Source organism: Rhea pennata, chromosome Z (assembly GCF_028389875.1).
Source record: "Rhea pennata isolate bPtePen1 chromosome Z, bPtePen1.pri, whole genome shotgun sequence".
In the NCBI taxonomy this organism is placed as follows: Eukaryota; Metazoa; Chordata; class Aves; order Rheiformes; family Rheidae; genus Rhea; species Rhea pennata.
In genome coordinates this window covers 54,066,008-54,083,669 of record NC_084702.1, presented here as the reverse complement: position 1 = coordinate 54,083,669, position 17,662 = coordinate 54,066,008, and the positions used below count along the sequence as shown (strand labels likewise).

The 17,662-nt window shown below is 36.7% G+C and overlaps 1 protein-coding gene across 5 annotated transcripts in view; it reads left to right on the top strand.

The window, feature by feature from the left end:
* RASGRF2 (Ras protein specific guanine nucleotide releasing factor 2) overlaps positions 1 to 17,662 on the top strand; it is a 120,868-nt gene that overhangs the window by 28,025 nt on the left and 75,181 nt on the right. For all 5 annotated transcript variants that reach the window (XM_062599690.1, XM_062599689.1, XM_062599688.1 and 2 more), the window contains exons 2-3: positions 11,624 to 11,730; positions 17,237 to 17,384. In XM_062599690.1, the coding sequence (XP_062455674.1) occupies positions 11,624 to 11,730; positions 17,237 to 17,384 (255 nt within the window). The remainder of the gene's footprint in view (positions 1 to 11,623; positions 11,731 to 17,236; positions 17,385 to 17,662) is intronic.

Below are 17,662 nucleotides of genomic sequence, written 5' to 3'. Positions count from 1 at the left end.
TAAATCCTATGATCAACATGCACACACAGAAAGGATCACGCCCGCTTGCTTGACACCTTGAATTGACATAGTTCCTGTAGAAAAAGAGTTGATGGAAGTAAATTATCAATAAGGAAGAAAAAAGTAGTTATGTAGCTGTTCTTGGAATATTTGCTTTAAGCCCATTTCATTTCTACACAAACTAAAAAAATGGAGGAAAATACACATCATCATTACACATCCAGATAAAGATACCATTTAGAATAAGTAAACTCCTCTTCCTGAAGAGGAGGTATTAGCAATGAAATGATTAAAATCAATTACTGTAGCTAAAGAGCAGTAAGACAAGTAATTTGGTTTGCATCTCTTTGAGGTGTTCTGTCAGAGTGTATGTATCTTGCAGTACTTCTGTGCAGTAAAGAACATGATACCTCCACGATCTTTCTCTTGCAAAAGATTGTTTTAGGACTGTTCTCCTCTGTGTAAACTCCCTGAAAGCAACCTAAGGAAGCTTGACTTTAATAAACTTAAGCTCTGGGTATGAACTTCCTTAATGTAGATAACTTGTAGCTCCAAAGAGGGAGAGTAACGAGGGTTCAGTTGGGACAGTCTTCGCATACTCATTTCCCTTGGTAAGGCAGTTCTTTTGCTGAAGTGTCTTTGAAACACTCAACTTTGGAGTGGAGGAAAGAAAAAACACATTCTTCCTTTCAGATGTTCAGTTAAGGTGTTCCTGACATTTGAGTGGCTAGGAGGCTCTGCCAATGAATATAACAATGTTCCAGCAAAATTTGGGGCCGTATGTAAATAGAAATGTGGTGGGTTTTTTTCTCCTGTATAGTTGAAATAGTAAGAAATGGATTATGGTCACTAACATACAACTTGTTGCTCTGACTGTACAAACTATTGTTCGATTAATAGTGGAAGAATGACAAGTGTGATTAAAACCAACCTTTATAACCAGTTTTTAGGGAAACCAGAATCCAGGCCTTCTCTAAAAAATGTGAAATGTTTCTATGCTGTTGTCAGAGAATACCACTAATTGTTGAGTGACTTAAAAGGAAACTTCATCATGTCTTTTGCTATCTGCGTGACTTTCATGAGGATGAGAAATCAAATATGACTTATGAGAGTTTTTATTACTTCACGTTGCATGAAGTCCCATACCTTGGTTCCTAAAGAACAAACTATTGAATGTATGACAGCTCTCATGATTTGACAGACCTTAGTAAAAACCTGAACAGAAAATATTTATTACAGTTGCAGTTAGGCAAACTGTTAAAAGCTGAATGTCTGTGTGAGTCTTTGATATGTAGTGCTAGGAAGTGTGGATTCTACCTCTCATTCTATTGGTTTTATAGCTTGATAAAAATTTTATTTTATACAAACCATGAATGTCTTTGTGTAATCTCAAGTCAAGTTTTAAAAAGCAATTGTAAGCTTACCGGTTCTATGATACAAATCAGTTCTCCCCTTCATATAAACTGTTACAGGATGTGACACTCTTACCAATGTGATGTTCTTGTTTATAAATGCAAGGTGGGTCAGTTGGTTAGGGTATTTCTAGTTTACTGGTACAGTATGTCTAAACAGCCTCATCAGCTTAAGTAAATTTCAGTGAATCCTTCTATAAAAACCAGTGTTGCCAGTGAATAGTCTGCAGCTGCAGTAGTACTACTGAGGATTAGTGAAAGATTATCTTGTAGACCGAGTCATCTTAATTGTTGCTCAGCCAAGGTGGAGCTAATGTTTTGTTTGTTTGTTTGTTTTGTTGTTAATGAGAACTAGGAGAATTTCAAGGGTAGCAATTACAAGAATATGTGCAGAGATGTAACGTAAATTTGATCCAAACTTTGCTTAGTAGGTCAGTTATGATGGGGTTCTAACAGTGGATCTCAGTGTCCTGAGACTAAGTAAACTCTTTTTTTCTGTGTTTATCTGAGGGTACCCCACATACCCAGGGGATTTTGAGATGTAACAGTCCAAACCATTGTCATGATGGTCTTGAATGCTGAGGTATTTTTATAGACTTAATTTTAGTTCCCTCCAAATGGGGAGGTACTATTTTTCTACTTAATGTTCTTCAGGGATGAGGTAGGGAAATGTAAGCTTAGTGAAGAATTTGTTTCTATGTGGATTACTATTAGAGAAGCACAATTTTCAGGTCTGTGGAGTTCACAGAACTTTAAAATGCCATTCCTTGGTGTTAAGATCAGGTGGGTGGATGAGCCAGCACTCCTTTTAATAGAGTATGAGAAATGTAAGGTGGCTGTCCAGGTAACAGAGCATGCTTCTGGTGTTGGAATAGCCTTCTCTTACTTAAAACTAGACTGTCACCTTTTTTTCCACAGATTTTTACTAGGTTATTTCCATGTTCCGTCCCCTATGACAAGTTAATTACAGAATAGAGCTATTAATTAGCATGGTGGCCTCCAAAAGACATTTTTCCATATCGTAAAGTCATTCAACTTTGATAGCTAGTTTTGAAAATATTGTATGTGGCTATTTGTAGTGGTTTTTTATCTTCCATCTGAGCCGTAACAGTCTCCAGTTGTAGAGGATAGAGTGTACCCGTCTTGTTCCTCATCACTGCTGTTGCTTGAAGTTTTGAGCATTTGTTTTTCTAAAACTTTATAGATAGAAATGATTATATAACAGAGATGTAACAAGGTGCAGGACAAGCTGACTTCTGATTCTTTCTCTGCTTGTCATGTGTTGGCGCACCTCAGGGAGAAAAACTCTGTTTATAGCAATCTGAGTTGAACTCACTTGTAGCAGATCTATATTTGGGCATCTTTCTGCATATCCTTATGTCTATAATGGGCATCATAATTCTTTCTTTGTACAGGAGTTACATGAGCTAATTTCTGTTAAGAGCTTTAAAAATGACAAATCCTGTGTTTTTCTATCTCTAAAATATAATTAGAAAGCCAGAAGACTAACCTGCTTCCTAGAAATTAATTCTTCAAAATGACTTATTCTATAGAAATTATGAAAGTCCATGATTTGGGCTAATACTATATTTATATCGAGATATAGATAGATAGGTTCATGCACACTCTGTGCACAATCCTGAAAACAGAGGCCCATTGTGTAATTTTGTTATTTACTGTTTTACTCATTATTTAGAATGAAGGTGCATGTTTTTGATAGAGTAATTTTAACATCTAGAACAAATAAACTTGGACTCTGGTAGATTTTTCATTACTTTTTTTAATCCTATGTTTGGCTAAAGAGTGTCTCTGGCTCACCTTCACCCTGTATGTTTCATGCAAGAGCTGTCTAATGAGGCCTTTTTTGGCCTATATTACACAAGTGGTCAGACTAGAAGATTATTATGGTCCCTCCTGGCGTTTAAAATCTTATCTTTTAATTAAAATACAAGATTTTCTCTTGTGGGTCAAAAAAAAAAAGAGATAATTTATAGCTTAATTCATGCCAAAGAGCTGCACTATTATCAGATTTCAGCCAAAAAAATAGATAATGGGTGACTCAGGTGTTGTTAGGAGAAGGAAAGAAAGCCTGTCAGTACATGGAGAAAGGTTGGGGTATTGCTAAGAACAGTGAAAGAATGAGATGGAGGGGGGAAAAAAGAAATGCCTTTTTCTTTTGGGAGGCCCATATCATATACAGAGTTTCTGACAAAAGCAGAAGCCCAACCTGACTGTTCTGAATTTGAGTCCATACCTCCATTATATGCCAGCTTTCTCATCAGCGCAAAGCCCCAGGGACAACAGCAATAGAGAAAGGGATGTTGGGACAAGAAGGAAAAGGTCTTGCTCTCAGGTTATGCACAACCCTCTAGGCAATCAGCTTGCATTTACGGACAGGAAATTCCTACTGGAAGATGTCAAATGCATTTTGAAAGAATGGTACCCATGTTCTATTTTATAATTAGTGAATAATTTAGCTGCAGTTACTGTGTTGTATCAGTTCTTGTAATCTTTACATTTTGAGATTGCACTTTGTGTGGTAGAAATTTTTTCCTGGTGATAAACTATTGCTAAAGTACAAATGATTTGCATTGAAAATTTAGTAGAGGGGGCCATGTTAGCCTTATTCTCTCCTCCCTGAAGACAAATGCCATAGCCATTATAATTTGGCATAATTTTGGTTGAAGTCAATAGAGTTCCAGGAGAATTAGGATCGGTTGCAGGAGAATTAAGATCTGTAAGGACTTTTATGTTTTCCTTGAGTTTTTTGTTTTATATGCAAATTGTGTATACAAGAGTTTTCTTTTTATCACTACAGTAAGGATTTATAAATTAGGGTAGACTTGTGTCTATTCTCCCAAAGTGCAGAACTGCTGATTGCATATTTAAATACATCAACTTTAGAAAGCTCTTGCTCTTGGCCCAAACAGTATTTGCAGAATGTCTCAGTAAGATGATTCACTGAGAGATGCCAGAATAGATTTTTTGCAGGAGGCTATAACTTTATTAATGCAGTATTTGTTGCAGAGAGAAGGCAAGCATCTATCTTATTTACTGTGCAATAGCTTGTCTCTTGTATAGGGTTGCAGTTTATGTTTGGCCAGTAGTTAACCCAAAGCCAAAACAGACAGCACAGTTTACCTGTGCTGATTCAGCTGATTCAGCCCATGTCTGAATCTACTCAGTAAGGGAGATAGATTCCAAAATAATGAGCCAGTGATTTGGCAGATAAAAGCCCAAGTCTCATTTACCTCTAGAAGCTTTCTCTCTGGTCCTGTTCAGTACCAGCTATCTACCAGTTGTGATGAACTAACATTAAAAGTTATGTTAGTTTTAATCTTTAACATTAAAAGATAATATTAAAAAAAACTTGAGCAAAACTGTACCATCAAAAAGAAACACAGAGCTAAAATACTGCAATGGTTCTCCACCAGTTTTGCATATTTCCTCTTTATTTTTTGGAGGATCAAAATCAAATCCAAAATGTAAGAAAAAAGCCCAGGCAATTAGTGAGAGCCAGAGCTTCATGAAAATACCCAGTGTTTCTTTGTTGTGATAGTGTGGAGCAATTAGAGATGGAAAAGGCTCAGGAACAATCAAGGGAAGTTTTAAGTCACTCCTGTAAGACTATAAGAAAGGCTTTACTTGAATGGATCAAAAGTCCAATTAGTCCAATGTCCTGTCTCACATTGTGAGGGTGAAGATATGCCAGAGAGGCATCTACTTAGGTACATAAAATATATATATTTTTTTACTTCTCCTCAGAAATCTTTGAGCCATCAGTTATTTTCTGCTTTAGAACTTTTTAAAGTCATGTGAATTCTGTGTATTTAGTAATTCTCAGTTTCTTTTCAATGAAATCATCTAATTTCCCCACAAAACCATGAAAACTTCCTGCATCTACACCTTGCTTTGTCAAAGAACTCCACTGGTTTAACACCTACTGTATGAGAGCTATCTTCTTTTGTTTACTTTGAATCTGATTCCTGTGATATTTTGAATGTTTTTTTTCCTTCATTGGAAGAGTGCATTGGAAACAGTGCAGGGTCCTGCCCCTAGGGAGAAATAATGCCATGGACCAGTACTGGTTGAGGGCTGACCTGCTGGAAAGCAGCTCGAGCAGGGGAGGTTGGACTAGATGATCTCCGGAGGTCCCTTCTAATCTCAACCATTCTGTGATTCTGTGAAGAGGAATTGAACAGTGGATCCCTATTGATCCATTGCATATTTCTCAAGATTTTGTAGACCGTGTCATAGCCCCCAGAGTTGTATCTTTCCTTGTACTGAAGAGTCTAAGCTTCATTAATTTTTTTCCTTTTGTGGCTATCTGATCTGGACATGTGGGACCCTTTCTATATCTGTGATAATCCTCTGCTCTTTATCCTCTGCTAATTCAGCTCTTTTTCTGAACCTTTCCCATTTGATGTTACCCTTTCTCTGGGGAGGGGTGGAATAAGTCATGCTATTCAAGGTATTTTATAACATAATGATCTTCTCTACTCTGTTCTCTCTGTCCTTCCTAATTGTTCCTAGCATGTTGATTTGCTTTTTTTGACAGTTGCTGAGCAGTGAGTTGGTGTTACAATCCCAGGATCTTATTCCTGAGAGGTAATATCCAGCACAGAGGCCATGCTTTTACATATGAAGCTAGGAATGTTTTTCCTCGTGCATATCATTTTGCATTTCTGCACACTGAATGTCATCTGTTGTTCTATTGTAACTCAGACTTGTTGAGTCTGCCGTTCTTCATAAGAACTTCTCTTATCCTTACTATTTGGAATAATTAACAGACTTTGTCTTCTGTAGTCCCCCTTTTCAGGCCCAGCACAATTATCCAAGGAATTCCTTTGATGACTTTGTTCCATTGCAATAACTTTTTATCCATGTAGGGACACTTTTCTTCTAAGTCCTAGGTGCTTAATTTCCTTAAAAATCTGTCAAAAGGTGCTGTATTCTTCCAGGCATTTGCCTTTCCTCAGGATCTGTGAAATACAGAAGACATATAATGTTTTCTATTTGAGAAACTGGATAAAATACTGGCAGTGGAATGCAACTGGAAACTTCATCAATTAACATATCCTTGAATAATCCTTTAATTAAGACTGCAGTTCGTGGCTTTTCCTTCAAGGATATTGAGGAATCTTGGATTGCTGCAGTGATTATCCTCTTTTGCCTAGTAATTTACTGGTCCTTGAGACTGCATACAGGTTTCCAGGGTTTTGAAGTGGAAGTGTCTTTAGAAGTCAAGAAAGAAATATTTTCAGCTTGTCATCTTTAACTTTAATGAATTGTCTCTCCTACTTTTTTTCCCCTCAAATGATTTTTAAGATAACTTTACAAACATCAGATACTGAGTATAACCCTGCAAGATACAGTGGATGACTGAACTTCTTTATGCCTTGCATTAAAGGCAAACCTCTGTTAAAGGTCTTAATTTTAGGTATAAAATTTTCACAGCTATTTTGCATTTATATTTCCTGTTCTCTTCAGTACTGATGGTTGGAATTTTCTTTTTAAATTCTTCTCAAAGTTCTAGCTTGAATAATCAGACCAAGTCTGATTCATTATGTCATTTTCAGATCAAGAAATATCATCTAGTTTGGTCACTCCAGACTTAAACTCTAAAAATTATGATTTAAAGTAGATTATGAAGAAAATTAATTTTCTATTACACTTAATAGAAAAAATTTAGGGAAAAGCACTGTGTAGAGAAGTAACTACTACCACACTGTAATCATTTACAGGCTGAAAATACCTCATACAAAATCTTGTCGTCACCTCAAAGTCCTTTGAAACATAATTTAAATGTTTATATACCATGCTATTGAAAAGGTAAGATAGTATAAACAGTGTTGGCATGTGCATCATCTATTTGGCATGAATTTTGCCATCCAGACATTGAAAGCTGACCACATCTACAAGGAGCTGAGAGCACGAGCACGCAGTAGGAATTGTCAAACAACGTTACGATGTACGGTAGTAGCATTTCTGTCAGTGAGGTGTAACTGCACCACTGCATGAAGATTAGTGTTCCTTCCCCTTGGTCCTCCGGTATTTCAGTAACTTTGAATTGTTGCTTCCTTCTGCAAAGGTCACCACTCTTGCAAATGGAAAAGACAAATTACTTTCTGGGACTGGATCATGGAAAGAATTACTAGGGGATGAAAAGGAGTAACCAGACGAGATAATGATAAGTAACTATTGGACAGAAGTCCTTTGTAAACTCCATGTCAGATGCAGAGGAAAAAAGTGAGCTGTGGGAAGGTCCTTGTTTACTGGAAGAGTGCTGTGTCTGTGTTGGTGTGACTCTCACTTCATAAATAGCAAATGCTCTCGTCAGTCACAAAGAAAACAACATTCTGTTGTAGAGAAATTTGGTAACTGATCTAGTCCTAAGGGTGTTCCTATTGATGGAAACTCTACCTCGGTATGCCATAAAAGTGTTGTTTCTGTTAAAGGGTGTGTGTGGTTCCCCCGCCTCCAGAATAATACTTGATTTTTTACTTGGAGAGCATGGCAACTAGAGCTTTTACCACCTTCTGTTGAATACAGCAATTATCTTGGCAGTTTTAAATGACAAAGTTATTGTTTGAACTGTTGTCAGTGGGGACAACATGAGTTGTAATCATGAGTGGCATTTAAATGTTTTAGTAAAATACTTCTTTCAGTCAAGTTCTTAATCTTGTTCCAATCGTTTTTCATAAGCAGAGGTGCCAGTCAGCTTATTCTGTAGTACTTTCTCTATATCATAGAAAAAAACTTTTGATTAGTGCTAGGTACAAGAGGAAGAAGTGATACACATTGATATTCTTTGAATCTTGATCATACTTATCTTTCCCTGACTCTTAGTCAAGATAGTGCATTTGTAACGATGTGAGTTGTATGCAAATTTCCTGCCTTTTTTCAGACTTTATTTTGGAGAACTTTTCTATCTAAGATGCTTATATTAAAATCAAGACTTATTTTTACTTCTGCATACTGGAATACTGAAAAGACACATTAAAATGACATGACTATATTTTTATCAAAGTACAGAATGTTCATTTTATCTTTTGAGACTGAATATTTTCAGAAGAAATAATGAAAAAAATCAACCAAACCATGGGCTTGATCCAAAATATAAATGCCTACCTACTAGCCCAACAGATGTATCGAAAGATGAGATTTGAGATAAATCTTTCCTATAGTATAATCCATAAATATTTACTGTCATCACTTCAGAAACACTAGCAGTGTGTATACAGAAAGATGGTTTTATTTGTTACTATATGAGTTGCAGTGATGTGGAAACTGAGCTGTGTAGCAGATAAAATTATGCATATATGCCCACTCACATAAATCATCAATTTGAAAATCTAATAACGCATCACAGATGCTATGTTATTCTCTTGTAGTAAATTAGTTTTGTAAATGAGCAATATTTATTTTAAAATGTAGTTAGGATTCTAAATACAAGTTTCTGGACAAACAATGTGATATTTGATACTGGTTTGGAATGTGCAGTGTGCATGTTTGTGGGGAGTGGGGGAGTGAGATGCGTTTTTAAAACAGCTTCTGAAACAAAATGCTTTTGTAATTTGTTTCCACTATGTTCAGTCCTACTCTAGCAGCCCTCCAGCTTTGAATTTGTGCATTTTTCTTGGTCTAACTAGCCATTTAGTAACTATGTATCTCTAAAAGTCTAAATTGTGAGGTGCAAAATCACTGCAAGTCTTGCCTGAATGAAGTTTTGAGTTATCTCACTTGAAAAGAAGTAGAGAGGACTGTAAGATTGCCTCTCCCTTTACCTTGAATTTCTACAGAATGAACATAAATCCAGTGCTTGTATATGCTTGTCATTATTCTGATTTTATATTTAAGTTAACTTTATGAAACACAAATAACTTATTACATTTAAAAAACAGCTGTGATAGGTTCAGTTTATCTTCAAATACACTTGTTAAAATAGGCTGTCCCAGTCTGTAAACAAAGGACAGCTATGTATATTCTTACTGCAATTTTGTTCATCTTACAGGTTATTTTCAACTGACTTGTTAAAAAAATTACCATCCAGTGCTGTTATTGAGTATCCTATGAACCTCATTAAAAATTTTTATGTTATTCAGCTTTAAGTGATACACACCGAAAGACCACAATTCTACAGGGTTGTCCTTTGAATGATTTATTGATCCTTTTGTGTGCATTGGAATGGTTTTGTTTCTGAAATGTAATGGATCTCAGGCTGGACTTTCTTGTGTAGGCTATTAAATGTGAATTTTTTATGTTTCTTTTGCCTTGTTTCTGTCGTTTTGTCAGTTGCTGCCCTTGCAGTATTTGTAAACTTCTGCATGAGGAGTGTTTTATATACTCTTAACAATTTTTATTAAATTAATATTATTGACAAATGAATAATTTCCTGTTTATGGAATGCCATCATATGTCTTTATGTTACCTGAAATGAGCACAAAGGCAGCTGGGTTTGGTAAATGCAAGATCCCCAGACACAAACCTAGGTACAAGTACAGGTGCACACACAGTGTTAGTGCCATTGTAGTTAACCCTATCTGAGGTGTATTGAGCCTGCTCTGTACTTACCCTGTGGCTGACTTACGTGTTACTTGTGTGCAGCAAGCTGCCAGATGTTTCAGAAAGGGTCAATAAGTGGTTAAAATCCTCTCTTTTTACATTGACAACATTCATTATAAACATTGAGAGTATCTACAGCCAAATCTCTGTAGGTAACATTTCATCCATTCTGTTTCTGTTTATGCTTGTGTTCCTCCTGCTTTGGAAATAGCTTTTAATTCTGGGATGTTTTATATTTGCTTGATCTCCAGCATTGCATTTGGCTCAGAGAGGCTCTTCCAGCCAAGCTGTGGGTTTGACAGAGAAAGCGGAATGTGTGTTGACATCGCTTTGGATTACAGACCCAAAGCAGGGTAAAGCAGGGAGCAGGAGAGAGAAAAATACACACCTTACTAGTTGACTAGAGTGAGTGTGGAATTTGCGTTTAGATCCCAGTAAATAACTGCTGCCATGCAGTTATAATCCTTTGCCTGTTATGTGGGGTGGAGGTGGAAGAGAAGTTGAGAAATTCTAAGTGAAGAAGAATGAATGATTTATTGCAGAGACCTTTGCTCTTAGACCTCCTTAATCACACCTGGTCTAATAACTAGATGGTTCTGTGTACAGATAGCTCCCTCACAGGTTCCTCTGCCTGTGAAGCTGTTGATTTACTAACTGGTGCATTTCGGGTACCTATGGAAATTTTTGGTGTTTAGTAAGAGTGCTTAGTAAGACTGTTTTCACACCTCTTTTGCATCTAAGTTAAAAGAATATTGTTCGCTACCTGGCAGTAAGTTAATACACAGGCTATGTAATACAGAGTTGTAAGTAACCAGCCTTGTAAAGTGGATTTAAAGTAGCTGACTGGGGGTTCCCCCTTCCCAGTAATATCTTTTTTTCTCCTCTTGTACTTACTACTACATTAACAATTCTGATTACAGCAAAAGCTTGCATAAAATTCTGTGTTCTACAAAACACGCTGTAGACTAAATACTTTCATGTTAAAAAAAAAAAAGCCATCAAAGACTATGAAACTTCTTGTGTAAATAGTATTTTGTTGGGATGACAGAGATTTGTTACAATGAAAATTAAGTTGAAGGCTTCTGTCCTTTTTTTTTTCCTTAAAAAAAAAGAATTATTTGGGAGTGTGATGAGGAAGAGAGGATACTTGTTCTGTTAGAGTGGTGAAGGAATAAGCTAGATCCAGTCAGATGGAACTCACCTTCTGTATTTTCCTTGTGAAAATGGCAGTACCTGATTTGAAAGTGATTTCAACTGTAACTTCCACAGAGGAGCTCTATGCTGGCATCTGAGAAAAATATTAGGTGAAAAATGCAGAAAGAGAGAGAACTACAAATACCCCACTACAATCACCCTGCTGTATTCAATGGTAAAAGCTACTAAGGAAATTATATAATGTTGTTCTGTATGTGAGAGCTTAAGAACGATAGCTTGCAACAAGTATCATGAAAGCTATTACCCTAGGATCCAGAATCTGTTAAGGATATAGTTTCAACTTCCGCATTTCACAACTGATGCTTTAAATCACGTTCTCCAAGGGTGATAATGGTTTGGGCTGCATTAAAAAATCAGTTTTTTGGCTTGTTGTGTATCTATTTTATTTAAAAGAGTTTTCTAAACATTTTTTCCCTTGTTTTAATTTGCAGCACTACTTTACCGTTCTTTTTGGCCATGAAGGGCAGAAGCCACTGGAGCTCCGCTGCGAGGACGAAGGTGATGGAGATGAATGGGTAGAAGCTATTCACCAAGCGAGGTATGACGTCTGCTTGTTTATGCTCAATACCATTTTATTGTTGACAAATTTATGATAATTTGAAAATCTAAATCCACTCTTTAAGAAGAAATATATTACAGTGCATTAGATAGGTACTGTTTGTGATCCATAGGTATGCTATAGAAAAATTGCCTTTATCAGTTCGTGCCTGTAACACTCTGTTTTATCATTCACAAATGATTGTGTCCTACTTGAAATTTCTTCAAGAAAAGTGTGCTTTTATTGGAAACAGAACTGCTAGGATTAGTTCTCTTTTAAAGGAGTGTGCTACATGTATTAGCACACTCAGAGAAATAAATTACCTGCCACACAAATGAGTGAGTGAATGTTTCTTCAAGTAACTTCATGTAGAAATAAGTATAAGGAGGAGGACAAACTGTAACTAGATAAAATGCCACAAGTAAAATTCCATCTCCAAACTGAAATTCTGAACAATGTTCAATATTAAAAGGGTAAGTCTTGTAAATAGGGACATGATAGGATTTCAGCAATGCAATACTTCTTCCTGGAGAAAAGATTGAAGCAGTGGATAGGCAAGGCTTGCAATATAATGTCAATGAAAATCACATAACCTAGGCTTTGGGAAAGGGGTAGCAGAGGCAAGTGTCTTTGCTGAAATACAGTTCCTCCAGCTTCCTCTTGTGTTCTCTAACCTCAGCTGATCTACACTACCATGGTAACACACAAGGAAACAGGCAGTTTCTGAGTTGCTTAGAACCTGAGCCATGTAAACAGAAGTGATTTTGCTTTAGAATTGAAAGCAAGCAATACCATCTAGTAGTTTTTAGTTTAGACCCTCTGACGTTATGCCTTGACACTCTAAGCCTTCTGTCCTCTAAGCATCCAGTCTTTAGATCCTCACCCTCTTTTGAGTATAGGTGCGTAACTGAGTAGGTCTCATTCTTTCTTGGGAAACACCTGCTGTGTTCTGGTATTAGACCAACCACATGCTGCATGGTAGTTCTCTCAGGTTAATGCATTTTTTCAGAAACCTGGAAGCCATGAGGCTTTGTACTCTGAACATGCCCCAGGAGTGTATGTTTACCAGGATGTAGTCCAGTATTGTTGAAGGAATGAGAGGGAACTCTTCACCTTCTTACTGAATCTGAACTAACTTCTGTCATTAAGAAAGTCAGAAAGCAAATGAAAAAAAAAAGAATCTAACTTTTCTACCTCGTTGAAAGGGGCATTTAGGGGAAGCAAGATCCCACAGTCTGGTCCCAGTTCTCAGAATAATATGTTTCTTATCTGTTGCCTAGTGTAAAATGCATGTAAGGAAGATGAGCTTCACAGCACTGAGGGAGAATTTCCCTGTAGGAAGTTCAGTCCATAGGGGTAGTCACCAGTAAGTATTGCTGAATTATATGCATGCATGAGTGCATGAATACATGAATCACCATATATTAATTTCCAAGCCAGAATGTAACAAAAAAATGCTTTAAGCCAATATTAAACAATACAAAGACAAAAATATTGACAACTTAAACTTCCAAAGAATAAAATAATCTTAAGGTTCAAGGTTGGAGGTGGATGAATTTGACCTCGCTCAGAATATTACCATTGCAGCTTTTAGAAGAAAACTGGGTCTACATTCTTCTAAGCTGATGTTATCAGCACCTCTCTTGGGCTATCGCAGCAAAGTATCACTCTGCTTATTTTCATTCCTTTTGCTATTTGGCTTTTCCCTTTTTATTTGTGAGCCCCTCTCTTAATCTGTTGAACTACAGATGCCATTGTGAGGGGTATTCTAAAGCCCCTCAGTCGCTTGAGGTTGGACTTCTTTTTAATATACTTTTCTACATAGGTCTCTAAATTCCTTGGTCTTCACGGACTTGGGCATTGCTTTTCTTGTTTTAATATTATTTTCTTGAGTAAAATATTGACAAGTGACAGACAGCCATTCTGTGGTCTAGTTGCTATGTACTGCGGTTGCCTCCTTATTCTGGTGCTTCAGAATAAACGGTGTAAACTGCTTTTATTTGCTTTGTATTGTGTCTAGCAAAAACAGCTTGGAAATGGATGATTAGTTACTTCACTGTTGGGTTTATCAAAGCTATGTCAAAGAAGTGAAAACAATAGTTTTAGACTATTACATAAAATTTTTCTTGTCAATTTAGCTAAACAAAACTACAACATTTTTGCTTCAGGAACTAAATTTTCCTGTACCACCAATTTAGACTTTTTTGCTTGAGTTGGTCTGTATTTTTGGCATATGTGACAAACTTTAGCAACTTCTTCAGTGTCATTGTTCATTTGAGGCTAGCATAATACATCTCTGACTCCTCTCTCATGTTTTTGGTTTGTATTACTAAATGACTATTTGTCTAACCTTTTGAAGATACCTTTCTTTCACATCTCAGATGTCTTTGGGTAAAAGTTCTAGGAGGTATTGAGAACATTCCCCCTACTCTTAAATTGAAAATGTGCCTGAGAACATCTTGTTCTGTGTGAATATGTTGGAGTTTGTGAATTAGAAATACTTAATTGCTTTCTGGAGGATCTCATCTTCATCAGTAGTTATGGTATGGAGACAAATTAGTTGAGGGTGGCTCCTCTTTGAGGGTTTGGCAAGGGGGAGGGAGACTGTTGTTTTTTGCTTTTCTTGGATTGACATATCTGAAACTAGATTTTGGATGGTTTTTCACTTTTTTTTTTTTTAACAAAGATGTGTTTGCAACCATCAAAATCGCTTCATATTTTACTTAATTTGAAAGTCGTTTAGTTGAAAGATAGCCCCTAGAATCCCACTGTGTACTATATTCCATTATTGTAAACAGATGTTTTATTTGGTTGCAAATTCATAGTTAAAGTATTTTCTGTTGCGGCCTTGTCCATTGCTTCTTGAAAGATTTCTGTGGGTAGGATGCTACTGCTAATTATTTGGGCTATACTGTGCACACTTTTCAGGAGCTGACAGGCCCTTGTATGCTGAGGCTAAACGTTGTAGTGCTCATGTTCCTCTCCATAGGCCCCCCTCCATTTGAGACTTAGGCCCACAGAGTTTGCAATGGGATATGTAATTCAGTATGTTTTTACGAGACTCCGTTATCAGCACCATGTGTGTCCCTACTTTTCATGCTTTACCGCTTTATTTGAATTCTCAGTGTTTTGAGTTCTTAGTAAGTGGCAGAGTAAGATTTAGTCCTTATGCCATTTCTGCATCGGTGGACTCATTCTTGGCAAATCCTAATTCCTCAGTCAGTGACTGGAGGTTCTGTTTTGGATTTTTGTTCTGGACTTTGGTCTTTTCTGAAGAACCATGTTTCACTGCCAGTATTCTGAGGCTAACTTTCTACCTTCTCTTACAAATTATTCTGTGGTATTACAATTTGTTTTTTTTTTTCACACAACTGGACAATTCTTTATCTGCTTCATATTTTTACGTTGGTGCAGTACTGAGCAAACATCTTGGCCTCTTCTACTTTAGCTTACTGTAAAGTCTTAATTAAAGTGCTTCCAATGATAGTTTCATGTATGCTTTAGATCTGCATAACCCAGCATTGCTGCCCAAAGAAACAGCTGTCATTCTCGAAAGTCAGCCATTCATTCCCACATTCATTCATACCTTAAGGACTGGAGCATCTGTCCTATGAGGAGAGGACGAGATAACTGGAACTGTTGAGGCTGGAGAAGAGAAGGCTGAGGGGAGATCTGATTAATGTTTATAAATATGTGAAGGGAGGGTGTAAAGAAGATAGGGTCAGACTCTTCTCAGTGCTGCCCAGTGACAGGACAAGAAGCACAAATTGAAACACAGGAAATTCCATTTAAGCATAAGGAAACACCTCTTTACTGTGAACGTGCTTGAACACTAAAACTGATTCCCAGAGAGGCTGTGGAGTCTCTTTCCTTGGAAATGCTCAAAACCCAACCGGACAGGGTCCTGGGCAGCCCACTCTAGCTGACCCTGCTTGGGCAGAGGGATAACCAGAGGTCCCTTCCAACCCCAATTGTTATGTGCTTCTATGAATTCGTAAATACCGACAGAAGGATGAAAAAGGCTGTTGGAAGTGTTACAATTGCTGTAAGCAGAAAGATGGTAAACTCACCAAGCCTGATTTTGGTCCGTAAGTATAGGAATACGGAGCAGGAGATCATGTACTGAAATACTTGGTCCATGCCATTCTTTTCTAGCAGAAAATCAGATTCTGGCAAGCTTAAATCTTTGTTAGGATTTCCTTTTCTTTTACCTTTCTTCAAATCTTGCACATTCAAAGTCCTTGCAATCTGATCACAGCCAAGTGTTGCAGCAAGAACATCTTTACTCTCTAAAATTCAGAGAGCTGGAATGTAACTGCTCCATGTGCACTGCACCAGGCAGAGGTCAAAATCAATACAGACTAAGAACATAAATCTTTGAAAATGAACAATAATAATAGCCAAAACTTTTGGGGTCCAGTTTCACAATTTTTTAATGCGTGTGGCTGGTAATGCTCTGCCAGTTTAGAAAGGAAGTGTGGCAGGCCCTTTTCATTTAAGATTTAGAGTTGGGTGTCAAAGCTAAGGGAAACTTACATTCATGGATGAACTCTTGAAATAAGCTACAGCATTCCAGGACTCTCTCTGATTCCTCTCTCTTGGCATCACCAAATCTCTGCTTTAAATAAATGGGGATCAAGTCAGAGACAAATTGGGGAAAAGTTATTCCAAAGTCCTGTAATTTTCCTTTCCCTGAGCAAGTAGCAGTTTTGAGAAGAAAAGTGACTAGCTTATTCTCAGTTACTCTACATGTACGTAGGCTTTTTATGCACATTTAAATTATCTATATGAAAGAGATTGAATCACACAAAAGAACTGTCTGATGAATATGTTGCATAGGAAGAACTAATTTAAAGATGTGATAACTAAACATTAATAGTCTCCTTTATCTGAAGATGAGTACCATACTTCCAGTATGATGCTGATCACTGCTCTGGTTGTGACATTTGACTGGACTAGAGATCCTATCCCTTGTAAAGGAAATATGTATGAATAACAATAAATGTCAAATAAATGACATTTATTTGAGTAATCTCATCTGGCCTAAACAATAAAATAGGTGATAGCAAACCAAAGTAATAGTGTTGAGGATTAGAATAGGGATTCTACTCTGAGGAGATTTGATGGCTAGAGTGTGTTAGAAATAGTTCTGGTTAAGAGTCAGATGTTGATTCAAAAAAAAAAAAAAAGGAGGAAAAAATGCAACCCTTAATGAAAATTAAATAAATAAATGGAATGAATAAAGTTTTGGTTTAGCCTGAGAATAAATAAAATAAAAGATGAATACTCTTGAGATGGGGCAACTCTTGTGTCTAAAAAGTGAATGTTGGACACTTCATAGGTTTGGATGATTTATGATAAAGCTATTCATCATATATTAAGGAAAACAATTTTGAAAATTTCTTTTCCTTGTCATTGGTGTAATGTTTATTCTGTCAGCATCTCATAGGAGGATATGCAAGTCAACAGTTGCTATTTTTATGAGCTTAAATGTTTTTCATTTCAGTTACTCAGATATTCTGATTGAAAGGGAGGTGTTAATGCAGAAGTACATTCATCTCGTCCAGATTGTGGAGACTGAAAAGATTGCAGCCAATCAGCTTCGACATCAACTTGAAGATCAAGACACAGAAATTGAAAGACTTAAATCTGAGGTATGTAGCACAGTCATCAGGCTGTTGAATTCTAATGTTTTTCTGTCTTGCAATCATTGTCTATATTGCTGTAATATTCATGAAAATAACAGAACCTAATAAGAAAAGCTGTAATAGTACTCCTAGGAACACTTGACCAGGTGTTTTTTGTTTGTTTTTTTTTTTTTTTTAAAGTATTGGTAATTACTCAGCTTATTGGATTACATCACAGTCAGAGAATTTAAAATGACCCATTGCTTTGCAGTATGGATACAGATGATTATATTACTTCCTACCTG